At 39.7% G+C, this 23364-nt stretch overlaps 1 protein-coding gene across 1 annotated transcript in view; it reads left to right on the top strand.

Annotated features, from left to right (window-relative positions):
• ITSN1 (intersectin 1) overlaps window positions 1-23364 on the top strand; it is a 279339-nt gene that overhangs the window by 245231 nt on the left and 10744 nt on the right. Inside the window, exons 33-36 of the mRNA XM_020995909.2 lie at window positions 3260-3358; window positions 4797-4964; window positions 14416-14628; window positions 15889-16010. Coding sequence (XP_020851568.1) covers window positions 3260-3358; window positions 4797-4964; window positions 14416-14628; window positions 15889-16010 — 602 coding nt within the window. The remainder of the gene's footprint in view (window positions 1-3259; window positions 3359-4796; window positions 4965-14415; window positions 14629-15888; window positions 16011-23364) is intronic.

Here is a 23364-nt window from a genome sequence, read left to right as displayed (position 1 = left end):
AAAGAAGCATCAGTGGCAAGTGACTCCTTCCTGAGGAGTGCTGAGGCAGCCTAGCCTAAACAATAGAGTTCTGCTGCTTTCCCACGGTATTTGTCCAGGATGTTACAGACCACTTCCCAAAACTTGTGAAACTTGATGACTAAATTTAGCTATGTTTTGGAGCATTGGAGGTAGAGAGAAGAGGGAAGAAGGGTAAAAGAAAAGACAGGATCACTTGCTTCTTGGGATGGATGGGAAGATGATTATAGAGAGAAGGCAGAGCTATTTAACTTAATGGGCTTTTTTTTTTTGAGCAAGGAGAATAATATTTGGGCTAGAAAGGACAGAACAAAGATAGCCAGTAGAGATTTAAAATCCAACCTAAGCAAAGTGATAGTAAGAATGGGTCTGTAATGGATGAAAATCAGTTGGTAAAGATGAATTGCTTCCAGGGGTATTGAAAGAACTGGCTGCTCTGGTTTCTGAAACTGCTCATTATGGGTGACATTTGAAAGATGGTGATGAGGGAGACCCAAGAAAGACATCGTTATCCTAATTTTCAAAAGGAGGAAGAAAATGGAATCTGAAAACTATAGGTTGGAGAGCTTGACTTTAATTCCTGGGAACATTCTAGAATGTGTAATTAAATGGATGGTTAGAGAAGCTTCCTGAAGTTCAGGTGTGCCTCTACAATATGTCTCCTGGGCATCTCCTGCTTTCCACTCAGCTAGCCCTGACCTCTAGTCCAGGTTTCATCCCCTGTGACTGAGACTATTATTGTAACAGGCTTAGATTTAAGTCTCCCAGAATCAAGCCCCTCCCCTATTTAATCCATCCTCCATATTGCTGCCAAATTGATATTCTTAACGCACAGGTCTGGCTGTGTCACTTGTCTGCTCAAGAAATGTCAATGGCTTCTGATCGTCTTTGGGATTAAATACAGTCCCCTTTAAATAACTAAAATAGCTAGCATTGACACAAGCCTTTTAAGATTTGCAAAGTGCTGTGTGTATATTTTTTCATTTTATCCTTACTCATCCTCAATTTACAGATGAGGAAACTGAGGCAAACAGATTAAGTGACTTGCCCAGGGTCACACAGCTAGTGTCTGGGGAAGGTTTTGAATTTAGGTCCTTCTGAATCCAAACTCACCACTCTGTCTTAATGAACCACTTTCACTTAATGAATTGAACTGAAAGAGCTGATCATGAAGATCTGCCATGACTTTATCAGCAACAGGTCATGACAGACTAATCTCATTTTCCTTTTTGATAGGGGAATAGACCTTAGACATTATGTTCCTTGATTTGCAATGCATTTGATAAGGTCTCTCATGCTATCTTAGTGGACAAGATGACAAAATAAATAATAGTACAGTTAGGTGGGTGCCAACTGAATGAATGACCAGGCCTAAAAACTAACCCTGGGTAGGTAGGTGCCAGCATGGAGGGAGGTCTAGAGGAGAACACCTGAGGAACCAATCCTTAGGCTTTTTTATGAATGGAGAAAAAGGAGATGGATGCAGGAAATACTGTAGGAATACTGTTGGCAGGACTTGGTAACACTCTGGATTTCAGAACGGCAGTCAGTCAACAAGTATTTGTTAAACGGTTATTTTGTGCTGTGTTGTACAAAGAAAGGCAAAAACCCTCAAGGGGCTCACATACTAAAGGGAAAGGTAAATATACAAATACCTAGGCAGGTCAGCAGTGGCTGGTTGTTGAATGGGTGGAGGGAAGCAGAATGTAAAGAGCCCCAGAAAATAGGAGGGGGTCAGATTGTGAAGGGCTGTGAATGCTAAACAGAAGACTTTATATTTGTTCTTGAAAGTAAAAGGGAGCCATTGGAGTTTTTTGAATGGAACGGGGTTGGTGGGGGTCATGGTCAGACTTACACTTGAGGAAAATAATTTGGGCAGGTGAGTGAGGATAGATTGAATGGGGTTGGGGGGGGGAGATGAAGTATGGAAACCAATTAGAAAGTTGTTGCAATAATCTACATGAGATGTGGTTGTATTTGAGGAAGAGAGAGGTTCACGTGCAAGCATTATTGTGAGGGTAGAAACAACAAAATTCAGCAACAGTTTGGATTTGTGGGTGAATAAAAGTGAGAGGACAAGGATGACAGCAAGATTCTGAGCTGGAGTGACCGAGAGGATACTCTCGACAGCAATAGGGAAGTTTGGAAGAGGGAATATGATAAGAGCAGTTTTAGCCATGTTGGGTTTGAGTTACCCTTGAGACATACAGTTTGAAATGTCCAAAAGACATCTGATGTTGTGAGACTCTAGCTGGGGAAAGAGACCAGAGCTGGGCATACAGAGCTGAGTATCGTCTAAGCAGAGGTGATAATGGAACTGTGGAGGCTGATAAGATCACAGCTGAGAAGAGAAGAGGTCCTAAGACAGAGCCTTAGGGGTTACCCATAGTTAGTATAGGTGCAGGATAGGAAGAGTCAAAGATGAGCCCAAGTTCAGGAACAGAGCATTGAAATAGTGAAGTCAGAAGGAGAAGCGCACTTAAAGGAAAAGAGAGTGAGCTCAGATTTGGAAATATTGAGTTTGGGTTGCTAATGGGAAATCCAAGTGGATTTCCTAGAGGCAGTTAGAGATCTCAGGCTAGAGTTCAAAAGAGATGTCAAGATTGGAATAGATATTTAGGAGTCTTCTGCAGAGATGAGTTCACTGAGTTCATTGAGATTGAATTAAGGGAAGGGAATAAGCATTTAATAATGCCTTCTATGTGCCAGGCACTGTGCTAAGCACAACGTCCTCACAACATCTCTGTGAGGTAGGGGCTGTTATTATCCCCATTTTACATTTGAGGAAACTGAGGCAAACAGAGCTTAAGTGACTTGCTCAGAGTCTCACAACTGGTAAGTATCTGAGGTGGGATTTGAACTTTCTTACTCCAGGCCCAGCACTCCATCCGCTGCACCACCTACTTGCCTATATTAGATTAGTGTTGAGAAAGAAAGGACTAACCTTGAGGAACGCCCACCTTTAGTGATTGGGAAGAGAGTGAGATGCTAGTGAAGGAGTCAGAGATAGAGTAGTTAGAAAGATAGGAAGAGAACCAGCTGAGTATGGTATTTCTGAAACCAGAGAAGAAGAATAGGGAGCATTAAGTTTCAAGTGTTGCAGAGAAGTCAAGAAGGTTAAAAAAAAAAGCCATAAGATTTGGTGATTAGGAAATCACTCCCTTTAGTTATTAGCTTTCTGAAAGGGAAAGCTGCGCATTTCTCAAATCTAATCTTTTTTTTACAAACTCTGTTTTTTCAGAGATTAGCTATGGATCCTCGGTGTAAAGGGATGCCACTCTCTAGTTTTATCCTGAAGCCTATGCAGCGGGTAACAAGATACCCACTAATCATTAAAAATGTGAGTACCTGTCTTCATATTGTTTCAGTCCAGGATTATTACTAACTGTTCTGCTGGTGTCTCCTTTGCAGAGATCATACAAATGATGATGGAAGTTGGGTACTTGTACTTTGTGACTATAAGGCAGAACTTAGGTAGAAAATAGCCTTAGCAGTGGGTGTCTAGATTCTTGGATTCACTGTTTCATAGGAAACCTGTATTTACTTCTTGACTCTGACAACAGGATATTGAGCAAATCATTTAATTTTGCTGGGCCCTGTGGTTTCTAAGAGGAGAAAAATAATAGGATCCCTACCTACTTCAGAAGACTGAATTGAGGACAGTGAGATGAGGGAAGGTAGATACAGGGCTCAGGGTCCTAGAGGCCCTCCTTAAATAGAGGTTTAGGGAAAAGCCATGCAATCAGAGGGAATAAGTAACAGAGGTGGGATTTGAACCCAGGTTCTCTGACTCCAGAACTTATGCTCCTTCCACTGTACTGCTCTACCTTCTGTTGCCTCTGTTGTACTACCTGAAGTTCGAAGATATCCTAGCCTTTAGGGGGAAGGGGATTGGGAAGGTTAGGAAATAAATGCATGTTAATTTAAATATATATTTCTTTATTATATAATATTTTATTATTTAATTTTATTTTATTATATATTATATATACATATATATTAAATCCTGTTATTCCATGCTTTATTTGTTAATCTATGGTATTGAATCAACTGTGGGACTACTAAAGAGGATAATAATAATAATAACAACAACTAGCATTTACATGGTAATTTAAGGTTTGCAAAGTACTTACAAATGTTATTTCACTTGATCATCACAGAAACCCTGAAAGGTAGGAACTATTATCATCCACATTTTACAGATGAGGAAACTGATGCAGACAAAAGTTAAGTGACTTCTCCAGGATCACAAAGCTAGTAAGTGTCTGAGGCTGAATTTGACTCCAGCACTTTATCCACTCCACTGCCCAGGTGCCCGAATGTCCCCCACTCCACTGGAATTAACATAATGATATATCCAGCTAGTTAAGAATAAAGTTACTGTGTGTTCCAGGAGCTAAGACACTTGAGATCACTTCCTCTAGCCCAGTGTTTGTGACAATCTGGAATATATCACTCAGACTATTCCTGGTAGAATTCAGCTACAGTGGTCTATGGTCTAGGGAGTCAGAAGCATTAAAGAAATTTAAATCTTAATTCCTGCTTCTCCTTGTGTGAGCCTCTGTCTCTTCATTCCTTCCCCTTTAAAGTGGAGGGGTCACGCCAGCATCCTGACATCCAGGATGTTGTCAGTGTGGGTACAAAGAGCATAAGGAAAGGATACTGCTATTTCCACTCTGCTAAGGGCCTCACATGGACAGCCCTCAACTCATCTACACAGTCTGAGTGGGAGAAAAGATGAAAAGGATTTTTTTTTGTCTTCTTCTTCTCATTTGTAGATCTTAGAAAACACTCCTGAAAACCACCCTGACTATAGTCACTTGAAACATGCTCTAGAGAAGGCTGAAGAATTGTGTTCCCAAGTCAACGAAGGTGTACGTGAAAAGGAGAATTCAGACCGGTTGGAGTGGATCCAAGCACACGTGCAGTGTGAAGGCCTATCTGAGGTAGTGACTTTAATGGCTAAGGATGAGGGCAGTCCTCACTAGAGGGTCCTGGGATCTGGAAGGAGGCTGTGAGGAGGAGGAGGAAGATAAGAGCTGGGAAAGAGGCAAAACATTCATCTCCCAAATCCTTCTCGCCTTTTTTTTTTTAAAGTTTTTCCTCCTCTTCCATTACCTTTTCTTCCCTTTTCTCTCCTTTTTCTTTCCTACATGTATACATTTATATCTTTCCTTGGCCATGGGAAACTTACCTCTTCATTCCCCTTCCCCCAAGTTATATAATCTGGGACTGAGACTGGGGAATAACAAGAACAATTGATTAAGGGAAGTCATTACCTCCATTATCACTTTGCTCCTGCTTCCAGTTATTTTTTTTCTAAACGTGTAAAATGAGAGGGTTGAACCATGTGACTTTCAAGAATCTTTATAGATCTAAAATTCTTGGATCCTTTGAGTCATGTCAGTGTTAGGTGAGGTGGTTAATCTAGTGGTGACCTGCTCGGGAGTAGCACTGCCTTACTGGGGATGTGTGGCCATGATAGTCAATCAATCAGCAAGTATTTGTGAAATGCTTTCTTTACGCCAGGCACCGTACTGGGCATTGGGAATACAAGAAAGGCAAAAAGATAATCTCTGACATCAAGAAGCTGACATTTTAATGATGGAGATAATGTGCAGATAATTAAATAGAAGACATACACATATGTGTGTAAATGTAGACATACATATATGTATGTATACATGTATGCAAATGGAAAGTAATCTCAGAGGGAAGGCATTGAAGGTGGGAATGGGGAAAGGCCTCTTTCAGAAAGCAGGATTTGTTTTTGGTCTAAATAAAAATTTTATCGTTTCCTCAATTACATGTAAAAACAATTTTTAATATTCATTTCTTTGAAGTCTCTGTCTTTCCCTCTCAACCCTTCCCCCTCACTGAGCATAAGCATCTGACGTTGGTGATACAGTGCAATCATGTAAAACATATTTCTGTTTTAGTCATTTTGTGGAAGAAAACAAAAAAAAAGAAGGAAAGAAAGAAAGTGAAAAATAGTATGCTTCTGTCTGTATTCAGACACCATCAGTTCTTTCTCTGGAGACAGCATTTTTCATCATGAATCCTTTGGGATTATCTTGGATCATTGTATTGCTGAGAATATTGAAGTCATTCATAGTTGTTCATCATACAATATTGCTGTGTACAGTGTTCTAGTTCTACTCACTTCACTCTGCTTCAGTTCGTGTAGGTCTTTCCAGGTTTTTCTGAAATCATCCTGTTCATAATTTCTTATAGCACAATAATATTCCATTATAATTATATACCACAACTTGTTCAGCCATTGCCCAATTGATGGATATCCCCTCATTTTACAATTCTTTACCACCACAAAAAAGAGCTGCTATAAATATTTTTGTACAAATAGATCCTTTCCCTCTGTTTTTTAAAATCTCCTTTGGATTCAGATCTAGTTGTGATATTGCTGGATCAAATGCACAGTTTTTTAGCCTTTAGGGCATAGTTCCAAATTACTCTCCAGAATGGTTGGATGAGGGGCAGCTAGGGGGTGCAGTGGATAGAGCACTGGCCCTGAATTCAGAAGGACCTGAGTTCAAATCCGACCTCAGACACATAACATTTACTAGCTGTGTGACCCTGGGCAAGTCACTTAACCCCATTGCCTAGCCCAAAAAACAAAAAACAAAAAAACCAAACAGAATGGTTGGATCGGTTCCCAACTCCACCAACTTTGCATTTTTGTCCCAGTTTTCCCACATCCCCACCAACATTTATCCTTTTCCTTTTCTATCATATTAGCCAATCTGATGGCTGTGAGGTGGTAGCTCAGAGTTATTTTAATTGCATTTCTCTAATCAACAGTGATTTAGAGCATTTTTTCATATGATTATACATAGCTTTGATTTCTTTCTCTGAAAACTGCCTGTTCATATCCTTTGACCATTTATTAATTGGGGAATGACTTTTATTCTTATAAATTTGACTCAGTTCTCTCCTCCCTCTCTCTCCATATGTGTGTGTGTGTGTGTATCTGTATATATGTGTGTGTGTGTGTGTGTGTGTGTGTGTGTGTGTGTATCTGTATATATGTGTGTGTGTGTGTGTGTGTGTGTGTGTGTGTGTGTGTGTGTGTATAAATGGTCTTTATCAGAGATAGTTTCTGTAAAAAATTTAGGAAAGCAGGATTTGAACTGAGTCTTTAAGAAAGCTAGGAGGCAGAGGTGAGGAGGTAAAGCATGCCAGTTATGGGGGACAGCCAAGAAAAGGCACAAAGTCAGGAGATAGAATATAATGCGTGAGGAACTGCATAAAGGTTAGTGTAGCTAGAGGAGAATAAAGTGTAAAAAGACCAGAAAGTTACAAAGAGTCCAAAGAGGTGAAGAGCTTTAAATGTCAGGCAGAAGACTTTGATCCTGGAAATAAATGGGAGCCAGTGGAGTTTATTGAATAGAGGGTGGTACAGTTAGATCTACACTTTGGGAGCTGAGTGGAGGACGAATTGAGCTGAGGAAAGAAATGGGGGCAAGGAGACCAATTAGAAAACTGTTGCAGTAGTACAGACATAATATTATGACAGCCTGCATCAAGGGGACATATATGAGAGATGTCATATAGGTGGAAACTGGCAGCAGATTGTGTCCGTATACATATATATATATATACATATATGTATATATATATATGTATATATATACACATATATACATATATATACGTATATATATGTATATATATATACATATATATATATATATACACACGTATATATATGTATATATATACATATATATACATACATATATATACATATATATACATATATATGTATATACATATATATATGTATATATACATACATATAATATGTATATATATATGCATATATATATATATATATGTATATACATATATATGTATATATATGCATATATATATATATGTATATAGATATAGATGTTATAGATAGGGTTATAGATATAGGTATTTGTAGACACACATATATGTAAATATAAATACAGTGAATACGAGTAAGGAGTCTGAGACTGGTGACTGGGAGGGTAGTGGTACCCTTGACAATAATAATAGGGAAGTTTGAAGGAGGGGAGGGTTTTCAGGAAGAGACGATGAATTCTATTTTGGATATGTTGAGTTTGATATTCCTATGAGATATCCAGTTCAAAATGTCCAAAAGGTAGTTGGCGATATAGGACTGGAGCTCAGGAGAGAGACTGAAGCATCATCTGTATAAAGAAGATAATCGAGCCCCATAGCAGTCGATGAAATCACCAAATGAAGTAGTATATAAGAAGAGAAGAAGGCCCAGGATAAAGCATTATGGAACACCTGTGATTGATGGTCATGGCATGAATGGACATCCAGTGAAGAAGACTGAGAAAAGAGTTGAGAGGAGGAGGAGGACCAGGGAGGATCAGTGTTATGAAAACTTAAAAAAAAAAAAAGAGTATAAGCAGAAGGAGATTATCATAATGTCAAAGACTGCAGAGAGGTCAAGAAGGATGAAAACTGCAAAAAGGCCATTAGATTTGGCAATTAAGATATTTGGGAAACCCAAAGAATTCTCACATCTTCCATTGCTGTGGAACATCCTCCACTGATCTCTTGTACAAAAGGATACAGTAGCCTAGTGCTCCTTTCCTCTGAGCCAAGTCGCCAGTGATCATATGCCTAACAAAAGCTGCTCAGAAGCTACCACTAAAGTTTCCATTGGCACAAACAACAGTATCAAGCGAGACGGCAGCAGTCTCATCTAATGGTTCAACTTGTAGCTCCCCATGACTATCACAGAAAATGTCTAAATTCTGCTCTGGCAACAGTTCTGTGGAAATGCCCAACTACTCTAGAAAAGTGATCCCCCACCATCTGGTTTTGCAAAATCAGAGCCAGGCCATTGGTAGCAATCTTTTTTCAGAAGTGGATTTATTCACTCATGACAGCTATATCGGAATCCTCAGAGCATTCAGTAAGTTCATAGGTTGCTGATGGCGCAAGCACCTGTGACCTGGCTCAAGAGTCCATGAGGAAGGGGCATGTCATGGATTCTGGCAAAACCATGCTGGGCCTTCTGCACGAGGGGCAGTGCCCTTCCTGCTGCTCCCAGATTCTGAAGCCTCAAAGCTCATTTCTCTCCTCCCTTCTTCCCTCCCCTCACTTCCTCTCCCCCCTCCCCCATCCCTTAGATCAAGCAGGTTGCTTAAGTGTAGAAGTTGTGTTGTGTGTTTTTTAAAAGAAAAACACCAAAAGTGAAGACAAGAAACTGCCTTTCTCTTTTATTATCCAAGTCACCTATGTGCTTTCCAGCAGGCTCAGTAACTTTCTTTACTTTGTACTCAAAAGAAACTAATAAACTTTGGACAGCCTTGAGGAAAAAAACCCCCAACAAAAAACAAACTCATTGCCCTTCCTGGGTTAAACATTAACTCAGGGAGGGCAGCAGTTTTGCCCTGATTTATAGGCCTGGGATTCCTCTTTCTGCCTGTAGGCTTAGGTAAAGAAGAAACTTTTCCAGATGCTTTGATCCTGAAAGGAGGGGTTTGGAAGAGAAGTCTGAGAAGGAACCTCAGAGACACCTTGGATACTGATGGTCACACACAGACCTGGACACCCTTCACTTTGCTGGTTGGGAACTAGCTGGATTCTAATTCATGAGGGTGGGGTAGAATGGTAGGGACAAAGGAGTCCATCATTAAAGCTTAGATTTTAAGACTTTAGTCAAGTAAACAAGCATTTATTAAATACTTACACTGGACCAGGTGCTTTGCGTGGTGTTGCTGGCGATTCCAGATCTTCCCCTTTCCTGCCTCCCTTCTTTTGAGAGCTGGCTCTGGCAGTCTAAGATTGGAGAGGGACCAGGGAGCTGTTTACAGTAGGAAGATTTAAACTCTTAGCCAGACCAGGAGGGAGCTTGGCTTTATACTAGTTGAGATTCTCTCTGGGCCAGTTACACTTCCCCCAGCCTCAGCCGTAGTCCTTGACAATATTCTCTCCTGCCACCCATGGCAGGCAAAGTGCAGAGCCTGAGGGCTGAGGAGAGGAATTATCTGCCACCTAACCCAAGGACCAAAAGGCCATCTTCAAGCAGTTCTGTTTCAGGGGCTCCAACCAGAATTTGGGGTTCCAGACCAGAGAGCTGGAAAACTGGACCATCCCCTCAAATGGTTCAATGTGTGCAACAAAATCTGTATCACCTTGAGTTTCAAGGAGTAGACAGGCCAATCTGAGAGGGACATTAACCTCAACGGCATATAGTAGGTGCTTAATAAATGCTAGTTGACTGACAGGTTCATTGAAAAACTCAGGTGGCTGAGTTTCAGGGTTGGGCTATTTCTCTTCTCCTCCCCTCCCTTCCCTCACTTTCTCTTCCACTTCCTCAGTGAAGATAGCTGAACAGGGTGGGTGAAGGGAAAGCACAGGAAACTAGAGACATTGGAGCAGAATCAATGACTGTACTCAGCAGGGGGAAATGGGCACAGGGCAGTATGTGTAATGTGAAATGTTTCCTTGTTCTTAACATTAGACCTTGTAATCTTTTTTTTTTTTGCATATTTTTTTAGACGTTGTAATCTCATCTGCTCTCCAACCTCCTCATCCTGTGTTGTGTGCAGAAATTTTGTTAAGTCAGATCTAAGGTGGCTTAGATAGTTTGGATCTGGGGGTAGTCAAATTTTTTCCTTCTCTTACAATGCCCCAATGTGGGCACCAGTGAAATAATGGTTTCTGCTAGTGGTTTGCTCCTGATGATCTCTTTAGTATTTCTTCATAAACTAAAAGATTTGGAAAACAACTTATCTCCTGTAACTTAGAAACAGGGACCCTGAAAAAGAAAACCAAATGTAAACTGACACATGTACACTCATGCCTCAAATAAAGCTACCTGTTAATTAAAGGAGACACAGAAAGAGATTGAGAGAGAGACAGAGAGAGAGAAGGAGGGAGGGAGACAGAGACAGGGAGAAAAGAAGAAAGAGAAGGAGAGAGGGAGGGGGAGAAAAAGAGAGAGAGATAGAGACAGAGACAGAGAGAGATAGAGGAGAGAGAAAAGAAGAGGGAGAGAGATAAGAGAGAAGGAGGGAGGGAGACAGGGAGAAAACAGAGAGAAAGAAGAAGAAGAAGAGGGAGAGAGAGGAGAGAGAAGGAGGGAGACAGGGAGGAGAGGAGAAGGAGAGGGAAAGGCAGAGAATGATCATTGGTATCTTTGGAGAGAGCAGTTTTAGTTGAATGGTGAAGTCAGAAGCCAGTCTACATAGGCTTTAGAAGAAAATGAGAGGAGAGGAAGAGGGAGCACCTAGTTTAAATGGCTTTGTCAAGGAATTAACCACAAAGGGAAAACTTAACAGATGGTCTGATCAAGTGAGGGATTGTTAAGAATGAAGGAGATAGAGGTGGGTTGGTAGGTAACAGGGAAGTAACCAATGAAGAGGGATTTAGTCCCCCATCTCAAAGTTTGATATTGAAAGAAAGTATTCTATTCTGTCATTCCTACTTTCTATTCCCAAAGCCTCTTAGAAGTGCTAGCAGAGCAAAAGAAAACTGCAGAAAGGCGCTCTTCTGTGCCACGTGTGGCGGTGCATGCCAGTTAATCCCTGTTCTTGGCTACCAGGGAGATTGAGGTTGGTAGATCTGAGCTCAGGAATTCTGAATTGTAGTGGGCATGGCTAATTGGATGCTGATCAGACTAAGCCTCATTAAATATGGAATCAATATAGTGAGCTGTCATTCCTGAGGGCTCACTAGGCTGCCTAAGCAGGGGCGAATTGACCCAGGCTGGAAGTGGAATAGGTCAAAGTTCCCCTGCTTATTGATTAGTAATGAGATCAGGTCCATGACTTCCAGCCTGGTTTATATGAAGAGACCCAGTCTTAAAAAAAAGTGTCTCCCTTTCATTCTCTCTAGAAAACTGATAGCCTACATTAAAAGGGATATCTCAATGTTTTTGACTGAACCTTAGAAAATTTTGTGATCTCACGGATGTGGATACTCCCTTCATGTTTGTGTAACTTTTGTCTATCTTCTCCTCCAAATCCTGTGTAGATTATCTACCTGATGTCCTGGAAGACTTCCTCTAAGTATCTGACATCTGTTACCCCTCATTCTTACTACACGATTGATTGTCCTCCTTTACTCATCACACCCTTCCTTTTATTCCACTTTTAGTACACTAATTATCATTGTTAAAATGCTGCAGCCTGATTACATGCACTATGAATTTCTTCCCTGGCCTTTGGGCCACCTACAGTTTTATTTCTTTGTAGAACATAATGTTCTATATGATTCATAGCCATTTAGCAAGGCTTAGAGAACATTGGTATTTTTTTAAAAAATGGCCAAGGATTGTGGAAAGCACTACTCAATGCCCCCAGTGCATTTTAGCTTGCTCTCTGCTCCTATTCTATTCTGGACTCTGGTCAGGGTCTGTGTGCAGTGTCTGTTGAAAATATAAGTACTCCAGTAACAGCAACATTGTATGATGGTCGACTATGTTAGACTCAGCTCTTTTCAGCAATACAATGATTCAAGAGAATTCTAAAAGACTGATGATGGAAAATGCTGTCTACCTCCAGAGAAAGAAATTTGGAGTCTGAATGTAGATTGAAGCATACTATTTTTCCTTTCATTATGGGTTTTTTTTGGTGATTTTTCCCCCTTTTATTCTGTTTCTTCTTTCACAACGTGACTAATGTGGAAATATATTTAACACGACTGCACAATCTATATCAGATTGCTTGCTCTTTTGGGGAGGAGGGAGGGACAAAAATTTAACACTCAAAATCTTATAAAAAATGAATGTTGAAAACTATCTTTACATGTAATTGGAAAAAATAAAATAATATTTACATAAAAAAGGAAAAAATATATGTACTGATATAGATACTGATATTTATGATGGACTAAGTCAGTAAACTACCTACCACCAGCATTTGATATTTTATACCTGTAGTTGTCAAACTCTTTTGGTCTCAATATCCCTCTACACACTTAAAAGTTATTGAGGCTCCCAGAGGGCTTTTGTTTATGTGGGTTGTAGCTACCAATATTTACCACATTTAAAATTAAAACTGATAATTTAAAAAAATAATAATCATTTCGGTTACATTTCTGGAAGTGTAATTGTAGCTGTAAGAGGCTGGAAGCCCTTGGAAGCTGGAAGCTGATTCCTCCCCCTCCCTCCCCCCCCCCAGTGGCTCCTTCCTCTGATTGGTTGGTTGCTACCAGAACTTAACATTCTAAAGAAACTGCCCAGGCCACACATACCTTCATCCCTCTCCAGGGGCTCTCCTGTTTTCTCCACCATCCCCGGCAGTCAATACCTTCTCCCCACCTTTTATGTGTTTTCTTCCCCTGTTAGAATGTAAGCTTCTTGAGGGCCCAGACTGCTTTTCTTTTTGTTTATATTTGTATTCCTAGTGCTAAGTACTGTGCCTGGAACATAGTAAGTACTTAATAAATGCTAGTTGACTTGATTTGACTACAGGTTAATATAAATATATGAGAAATAACTATATTTTCTCCAAAAAAATTCAGTGAGAAGAGTGGCATTGTTTTATATATTTTGGCAAATCATTTTAGTGTCTGGCTATTAATAGAAGACAACTGAATTCTCATATCTGTTTCTGCATTCAACCTGTTGCAATCTGTTGTTTTAGTTGAAGTATGTGAAGGAAGTTTGGCCTCATACATATATAATAGGAAAAAAGATTGATATGTTAATAGGTAAATAATATCTTAGTATTATTATTTAAATAGTAATCTTATAAATTCCTGAAAGGGATTTGGGGCCTGCAAGAGTCTTCAGACCACACTCTGAGAACCGTTGTTCTAGATAATAGGCTGTCTTAGATATTTTGAAGAGGACCACAGGAATTAGAGATAAAAGGAAACATAGAGTTCATTTAGTAATAAAGTAATAATAATAATAATGATAATAGCATTTATTTACTTTAAGATTTGCAAAGTGCTTCACAAATATTATTTTATCTTCATAACAACCCTGAGAGATAGATGCTATTATTGTCCCCATTTTACAGAAGAGGAAAACAAAGGCAGAAAGAAGTTAAGTGACTTGCCCAGGGTCACACAGCTGGTGTCTGAGTTAGAGCATTCAGGGTTGAAGGCTTTCAACTGGTGGAGTTGGTGAGTGGGGGAAGGAGAGGGAGTAGGAAAGGAAGAAAATATAAATCTTTGGGCAACATGAGTTGGGATTCCCACAGACCCATTTTTTTTTTGATTGATTGTTTGTCTTGGTGGGGAGGTATGGTGTCCAGCCCAGATAGGCACTGCTGGATACTTACAAAGCATTCCTTGATTTGAGTCCAAGAAATGAAGCATGTCAAGCGTAGGCCAGTATTCCAATGGAAACCCATGTTCTTAGTAACAGATGCACGTTCTTCATCATTTCTCCTGTGGGTTGTTTTTCTTCCTTAGCAACTTGTTTTCAACTCAGTCACCAATTGCTTGGGACCACGGAAATTCCTGCACAGTGGGAAATTGTACAAAGCCAAGAGCAACAAGGAACTATATGGCTTCCTTTTCAATGACTTTCTTCTTCTGACTCAGATAATCAAGCCTTTGGGTTCTTCTGGGACTGACAAAGTCTTCAGCCCCAAATCTAATCTACAGTATAAAATGTATAAGACGGTAAGTCTCTTGAAATTTCAACTGGGCATGGTATAGTGTTGTTGTTTTTTTTTTATTCAAACAAGCAAAAATGATGTGGAGTTAAGAGGAGCCAGTGTTTCTCTAGTATTTGAGGCTTAAACATAGAAGAAGGATAATATGCTGAGTATAAGACTTTGGCTGTAGGCTTATGGAAGCCAGTTTAAAGTAGGAGGCTTAATCTATAGCATGCAACCACCTCAACTTTATCAGAAAGACAGCAACTCAAAACAACTGTAAAATAGGCAGGAAAGCTCATCAGACTCCTTAGAATAACTTTAGAATAACTCTTTTTCTACTTTTTTTTTTCTGGCAAAAGTCGTTCTAGACATTAGGCATTTAAAAACTAGGTCCTTGAACTATATGTGTCTTGCTCAAATGGTCATGGCTCTGTGTGTGTTTAGAATCGGGGTAGAGAATTAGAGGGTTTTTTTTTCTAGATGAGTTTGTAAGTGGGTGGTGTCTCAGAAAAAAAAACTGTTAGCTTTATTTGGGGGAAAAACATTGTATGTGAATGAATCAGTGGATAAGAAAAAAAAAATCTATTATGCACTTACTCTGTGCCAGGCACTGTGTTAAGTTTGAGGTTACAAGTACAATCAAAAAAGACAATCCTTGACAATCCTTGAAGAGTTTCTATTTCTATAGGAGAAAACAACATGTAGAGGGGAGCATAAGTGTGGGCATCAGATGGTGTACGTTTGGTAGTGTTGCTAGAAATTGGCACAGTGGGCCCAGAGCTGGGTAAGATAATGTGATTGCTCACCAGTCAGAGTCCTGGGTCCCAGGACTGGGAGTCTGAGTTCTTTTGGGATGGGGTGTATGTGGTCTAGTCAACAAGCATTTTTTAAATGCCTACTATGTGTCAGGTACTGTGCTAAATTTTTAGATAAAAATGTCTAGAGAAAACTATTTGGCTATAAGTTAGAGGTCAATTGCTTTCCTATACAATGGTTATTTTTAGGGGGAGGAAAAAAATTATTCCTACATAGGAAAAAAAACATACTAGCTAGATGATGGATAAATCATATCTTAAGCAGTTTCCCTAACTCAAAAAAAATTTTTAGTAAGGGTAAAGAATTGGGATAGAGAGAGACATCTATACAAAGAATTATTTTTAAAAATGTGCAAATTGGTGGTAAGATATAAATCATTGGAAATGAGGGATGATAGTACAAATGCTATCTTTTTATTCTTCCCAATCAGAATAGTATTGTGATACCCATGCATGGTATTTTTCAGCCCATTTTCCTAAATGAAGTCCTAGTAAAATTGCCTACTGACCCTTCTGGAGATGAGCCCATCTTCCACATTTCCCACATTGATAGAGTCTACACTCTCCGTGCAGAAAGCATAAATGAAAGGTAAGATCAAGCAACATTCCTGGTATGGAACCAGGTTCTCTCACATTCACCCATCTCACCTTCATACACCATTTACATGAGTTGAATAGAGGTCTTATTGTTGTTTTAATAATAATACCACCATCTTTTATATAATGGTATAGTTTTATAGTTTTCAAAGCACTTTGAAATATTTTATCTTATTTGATACTTACTGTTAACCTGATGAGGTATTCAGGACAGATAATATTGTACCCATTTTATGGTGAAGGAAACTGAGGCAAGTGACTCATATTAGGGGAAAGGAACGGGAATACACGTTTATTGATTGATTAAGTGCCTACTATGTGCCAGGTACTGTGTTAAGTACTTTGCAAATATTACATCATTTAATCTTCACAATAACCTCGCAAGCTAGGTGCTATTATTATCCCCATTTTGTAGTTGAGGAAACGGAGGCAAACAGACACTTTTAAATTACTTGCCTAGAGTCACACAGCTAATAAATATCTGAGGCAGGATTTGAACTTGGGTTTTCCTGATTCAGGCCTAGCATACCTGCAGCTGCCTCTGCCCAAGAATGCTCAACTAATAAATGTATGATGGGATCAGGATTGGAACCCAGGTCTTCTGTCTTCTACTACAGTGATCTTTCTTTTGTGCCATATTTGCTCCGACAAATGCATTGATTCCCCACCTCTTCCCCCCTCCCCCACCATGAAACCTTCCAGCTGCCTCTAAAGAGGATGCTGTGGGCTGTTATGCGACTGTCATCTGAAAAGTTCTCCCTTAACTCATGCTCTTCTTACAGCTGCCGCTCCCTTTTTCTTCCCGTCCCAGAAAATACCTAATTCAGCTTCACACAGTGCCTAGTGCACAGTAGACACTTAATTAAATGCTTGTTGACTTGACTTGACATAATGAAAGACCAAACTTATTAACAGCCTCTCATCATTACGTTTCCATGTTAGTATATACGCCCTTTTGGGGAAGGCACCGGAACCCAAATTCCCCCAACATCATCCCTCTTTGGTGTTCAATGCAAGCTGGAGAACACTCAGCTTCTCACTTCCCTAGAATTCCCTCTCTTCCTTTGTCTCTGCATTAGTCACCGAATTCCAAAATCTGAGAATTTTCAAGTTGGAAAGAGGCCTTATTTGGCCATCTAGTGTAAGCCATAATCAAAAGGAATCTCTGTTATAACATACTCAACAAATAGGTGTTCAGCACTGAGGCTAATTCCCAATATGCTTAAGTAAGCCCAGGAAATCAGGGGAAGCTGAATGCCTGTAGCTTTAGGCACACAGTTGTCTCTTCTTTCCTCTGACATCCTTTGGGGAAATTGCTTCTGAATTTCATGATACCCTGGAGATAAATGGCGACACCTTGTGGCATGGCAAAGCCAAGACTGGGAATCAGTGCTGGAATGCATTATGCCAGCAGGGAATGGGTGACTAATAAAGAACGCTCCACATTCTTTTTTCAGGCATTTTACTTAAATCAGGGCTTTCTCTGGGCTAACAGCATATTTTTCTGCTTTGGTGCATTTTCCTGTAGTTTGGGGACTCTGCCTCAATTCAAATGACAACAGAATGCATTAGAATGAAAACTTTTCACAAAAACTATTGGAAATGAAATTTTTCTTAAAAAAAGATTTTGTGAAAAATAAGTCTATGAACAAGGTTCCCAGCATCCAACTCAGCATGGGTGAAAATGAAGCAAATTAGCTTGTTAACTTCAATTTGCATCTCCAGTAAAGGAAGGGGGGGGCACCCTGCTCTGGTGCTCCTCAGTGTTCTTTGCTCTTTGATTTAAAGTGACTTCCAATTATGATATTGACTTTGGGTCTTCTCTTGGGTAGAGCCTTAAGAAAGAGGTCTACCGAGGCAGGTGTAGTAGATAGAGCTCTGGCCTTGGTGTCAGGAGGACCTGAGTTCAAATCCAGCCTCAGACACTTGTGACCCTGGGCAAGTTACTTAACCCTGATTGCCTCACAAAAAAAAGAAGAGATCTACCTAATGTCATTGAATAAGATCAATATTTCCAATCTCCTCACTAAAGGGAGAAAGAAAAGGGGAGTTGGGTTTCTATATCTTTAGTTCAGTGACTTCCTGTGGACTTTTCATGGAATCTTAATGTTATTTTATTTTTATCATCATCACCATCATCATTATTGTTTAACATGTGAATAAACTAAGTCCATTTGTTAAGTTCTTACAATTTAATCTGGTAGTCACAGAACACATAAATATGGAGACAGGATAGAAACCAGTTCAATAAATAACCCATTTCGAACCTTATTCTATTCTGTTGGTCACATAATGGAATTCTTAATATTATTTTACTCCATACAAGTGGGCTTATTTACTGAAGTACAACAATGACCTACTGTAAGACAACCTCATGACATGGACTCCAAGGACAGTATTGTAGTGAAGCTTTCTCACCATTGTATAAATGATGATCTTTGGCAAGGGAACCCAATTTTTTTATTCCTGAAGAGGAGCTTATTTTGATATCTTCAAGTGTTTAGAGGGTTATCCTATAAGAGAGATTAGACTCATTCTCCTTGGGCCCTATTGGGTAGAACAAGAAGCAATGGGTGTCAGGTTACAGAGAAGCAGATCTTATTTGATATAAAGAAGAACTTTCTAACAATTTGAACTATCCCCACAGGAGAATAAGTGGTCTTGTCAGGTAGTGAGTTCCCCATGCCTGGTGGTCTTCAAGTAGAACATAAACATGTCTATATACTATGTGCTGTTACATACCTGTCATTTTCCAGGGATGTTGTCAAAGCCATGCCTATTTAGGTACAAGCTGAACTAGATATTCTCTAACTCCCTTCTAAATCTGGAATTCTTCCATCTTCTGTCTCAGTTTATGGGAAGGTGGTGATGGTGCTAGACCTGAAGTTAATAAGCAGAACCAAGAGAAGATTCTGCTAGCAGGTTCCTCCCTTCTGGGAGGAAAGAGAGTAGAAAGAGAGTAGTAGACTGGTTGCAGCTTGAAGGGAGATCAACTAAGTTTTCAAAAGTTGCTTTTGGGGAAATGCGCCTTTAAGCTTTGTCTTCCTAATTTATTCTACTTAGACTGAAATTAATATTGAGTGACAGGATAGTATAGTAGGTAGAAACCTGGCCTTAAAGTTAGGCTCATGCCTGACTTGTACTAATTATGTGATTATACACCTCTCAGTGTCCTGACACTGAAGCTATTAATTATAGAATAATTTCATTGGAAGGAGGGGAAGGTGGAGGAAATTCCTATACTCAGAGATGCCAGAGTAGGAAAAAAAATTTACATTAGTTTGCATAATATGCTAGCTGATAGAGCAAAGCAACTCAATTTCAAACTTAAAAATCTACTTAAATAATTTATAAAACAGATCAGATATATGTGGCTAATTGAAAATTGATCCTACCTATTACATGTTTGGGAAGTTTGGAGAACAAACACCCACTGAAATGTAATAAATTTTAGTAAACTTTCAATAAAGCCATTTTTCCTCATGCTTAGTTATTTTACCTATTTACAAAACCCTGTTTCAGGGTTGGCATGTGCACTGTGTCAGGATCTGTGCTTTAAAATGATTATAAATGGAACTTTATTTGCTCTTGAAAGTCAGAGTAGTCTGTGCTTGGAGTCTAACAGGGAGCTGGAAAACACAGTTTCTGTCCTCATGGGGTTTACTTTCATATAGGTTCTATCCTCCCCATCCTGACTCACTGCTATGAACTTTGACCCCTCAGCGTCCCTGCTTTTCCATCTGTAAAGAAGACTCCTGAAGTCTTGTTTAAATGTGAAGCACCTTAGAAAAGGATAAAGCACGTCCTGGAATTAGATACTTCCTGTCATCTTAAAACTCCTCCTACCTCACTTTCTGTCTTCTAGTTCTCCCTGAGACCCAGCTTCCTGCTGATGATACTGCTCCCCTTGCCATTTTCTCTCATATTCCTCTGACTCACAGATTCCACTTGCTTCCTGTTGCTACCGCCACCCTCCCTCTACCACTGTCATTTGACAACTTCTCCTCCTTTGAGTTTCAGACTATCCAAACTTATCAACCAATCCAGATCCTGATGTCCACTCTCCATCATCCCCAGAACATTGTCCTTCAATCCTCAAAGAATTCAGCATCTGGCTTTTGGTCTTTCTTGCTCCTGACTTCATAGTAAGGGACTTCCTCATGCATATCAAAGCTCCTTCAAATACCCTAATTTCTTAGTTCTTCAAATCTACTAAATTCCCATGACCTCCTCTCCATTCCACCTCAGTTATACCCCAAAATCATCATACCTTTGATCTTGCCATCTAACACAAGTCTTCTGTTTCCCCATTCATGAACTCTAACATTCCTTTATATATATAATCATGATCTTTTATCATTCCATCTTTTCCAACTCTTCACCCTATTCTTCATCCTCACCTCTCTTTCCCTTTGTCCATTCATTCCCTCCATCACTCAGTTCCTTCTCAGGCCAAAACTCTTGCAGTAGTTGCAGTCTGCTCCCTCCTCTGTGTCAACTCCTTGTGGAACTCATTCAATTCAGTTTTTTTCTACTCTGAAATCTCTTGTCCCCATTCCGTGATGGATCACAATTTCCCAAACAACAGCCCTTGCCAAACACACACTATATGCCTCCATCTCCCCTGTTCCCATGCTGCTGAACAGAGCTGGAGAAAATCATGAAACAGTGATGACTGGGTCCACTATGAATTTAAGTGATCTAATCTCAATTATGCCTTCCCTGTTACAAGGCAATAATTCTGCTCCTCCCTAAATGATTCAGTAAGATCCACAGTGATTGTTCTAAACCTTCTCATCTCTCTTCCAACCTCTCATGGTACTTGTGATCATACCATCTCTCCTGAGGACCTCTCTTCATACTTTAAAGAAAAAATTGAGGTCATTGACCAAGAGCTCCCTTTTCTCTTCTCTGCCTTATTTTAATTCACTCAGGCTTCCTTTTCCCAAAATCTCCGACCTTCTTCTGATCTTGGATGAAGAGGTGGCTCTTTTTCTTGCTAAGGCCAGTCCCTCTAGCTACATTTTTGGTCCCATCTCCTCCAGTCTTCATCAGATTGCCCACAATGTCATCTCCTTTCTCTCTCTCTGTCTCTGTCACTCTGTCTCTGTCTTTGTCTCTCTGTATGTCTCATTCTCAAACTGTTCCTATTCTACTGGTTCTTTCCCTGTTGCCCATACTGGCTGTGTAGCTCTGAGCAAATTGCTTAACCTTTCAGTGTCCTAGTCAATTTTCTACAAACTGTAAGTTGCAGATGTTGTGCTAACTAGCATGATCATCACCCAACGAACTCCTGAGTCCACTCCCTATCCCCATATATACAATCCTAATCTCCCTCCTGAATCCCAGTTCCATACCACCAATTTAGACTTCTAAAACTCGATGTCACATAATTGCCTTAATCTCAGCATGTCCAAAACAGAACTCAGTATCTTTCCAAAAAAATCCTCCTCTCTTCAAAACTTCCTTATTATTGATAAGGGCAACACCATCCTCAGAGTCATTCAGGCTCACAATCTTGAAGTCACATTCAGTTTCTCTCACTCATCCTATATATAGAATCTTTTTTTCAAATCTTTTACCTTTTACCACATCACACCTATCAGATTGGCCAACATGACAAAACAGGAAAATGATAAATGTTGGAGAAGATGTGGGAAAATTGGAACACTAATACATTGTTGGTGGAGTTGTGAAATGATCCAACCATTTTGGAGAACAGTTTGGAACTATGCCCAAGGGGCTACAAAAATGTGCATACCCTTTGATCCAGCAATAGCACTTCTAGGGCTATATCCCAAAGAGATCAAACAAATGGGAAAAGGACCCACATGTACAGAAATATTCATAGCAGCTCTTTTTGTGGTGGCAAAGAATTGGAAATTGAGAAGATGCCCATCAACTGGGGAATGGCTGAGCAAGTTGTGGTATATGAATGTAATGGAATACTAATGTGCTGTAAGAATTGATGAATAGGCTGACTTCAGAAAAACCTGGGAAGACTTATATGGTCTGATGCTGAGTGAAGTGAGCAGAACCAAGAGGACTTTGTACACAATAACAGCCACGTTATGCAATGACTAATATTGTTAAACTGAACCCTTCTCAGCATTACAAGGATCTAAGACATCTCCAGAGGCCTCGGAATGGAAAATGCTGTCCACATCCAAAGAAAGAACTATGGAAGTCGAATTGCTATCACTTATTTTTACCTTTTGTTGAGTTTTGTTTCATCTTTCTGATAGTTCCTCCTATTGGTTTTAATTTTTACTTACAACTTCACTAATGTGAAAATATGTTTAATGGGTATGTAAATGTAAAGCCTATATCAGATTGTGCACCATCTTGGGGAGGGTGGTGGGGAGGAAGGGGGAGAAAAATTTTCAACTCAAAAGCATATGGAAGTGATTGTTGATAAATCAAAATAAATTAATAAAATTTTAAAAAAATCTTTTACCTTTTATCAAATCTTTCTATTTCTGCCTTCACAACATCTCTCATACTTGTCTCCTCTCCACTCACATAGCTACCACCTTAGTTCATGCCTTCATTACCTCTCTCTTAGAATATTGCAGTAGTTTTCTAAATGGACTTGCTGCCTCATTTCTCTTCCCTCTCAAATTTATCCTTTACTGAGCTGCCAAAGTAATTTTCCTAAAGCATAAGTCTGATTTCCAACCCCCTGTCCTCAGTCAATAAATTCCAGTGACTTCCTTTTACTTCCATTATGAAATATAAAGTCCTCTGCTTGACTTTTAAACCTCTTCACAGTCTGGTCCCTACCTACCTTTCTAGCCTTCTTACACTGTACTCTCTGCATACACTCTACAGTGTTGCTGTTTGTCCTTTGATCTTGAAGAGAACCAGTGACATCATGGGGTGATGTCTTGACTTGTGAGTGAATTGGATTTAAGGGAGGTAGGGCCGTGCAAAGTCATCAGCCTCACTCTATCCTCCTAAGTCATCACAGTCCAGTGGCAAGACATAGGTCAGGATGACTGGTGATGAACCAGGCTGCAGTGGAAGAGCTTGGCCTTTCTAAATTAAGGTCTTTCCCAGGCCTCAGTCTGACATCATATAATCCAGCCACACTGGCCTATCTGCTGTTCCTCACCCATGATACTCCATCTCCTATCTCCAAGTCTTTGTGTTGGCTTTCTCCCTTGCCTGGAATATACTCTATCTTCATCTTTAACCTCTTAGTCTCCCTGGCTTCCTTCAGGACTTAGCTCAAGTTTCATCTTCAGGAGACCTTTCTCAGTTTCTTCACTTTGTTTCCCCTTTGAGATAATCTTTTGTCTATTCTCTGTTTACCTTATATGTACCTAATTATTTTTATGCTTATC

The sequence above is a fragment of the Phascolarctos cinereus genome, unplaced genomic scaffold (assembly GCF_003287225.1).
Source record: "Phascolarctos cinereus isolate Bilbo 61053 unplaced genomic scaffold, phaCin_HiC Scaffold_726;HRSCAF=1367, whole genome shotgun sequence".
Lineage (NCBI taxonomy): Eukaryota > Metazoa > Chordata > Mammalia > Diprotodontia > Phascolarctidae > Phascolarctos > Phascolarctos cinereus.
This window is presented reverse-complemented; position numbering and strand designations above follow the sequence as displayed.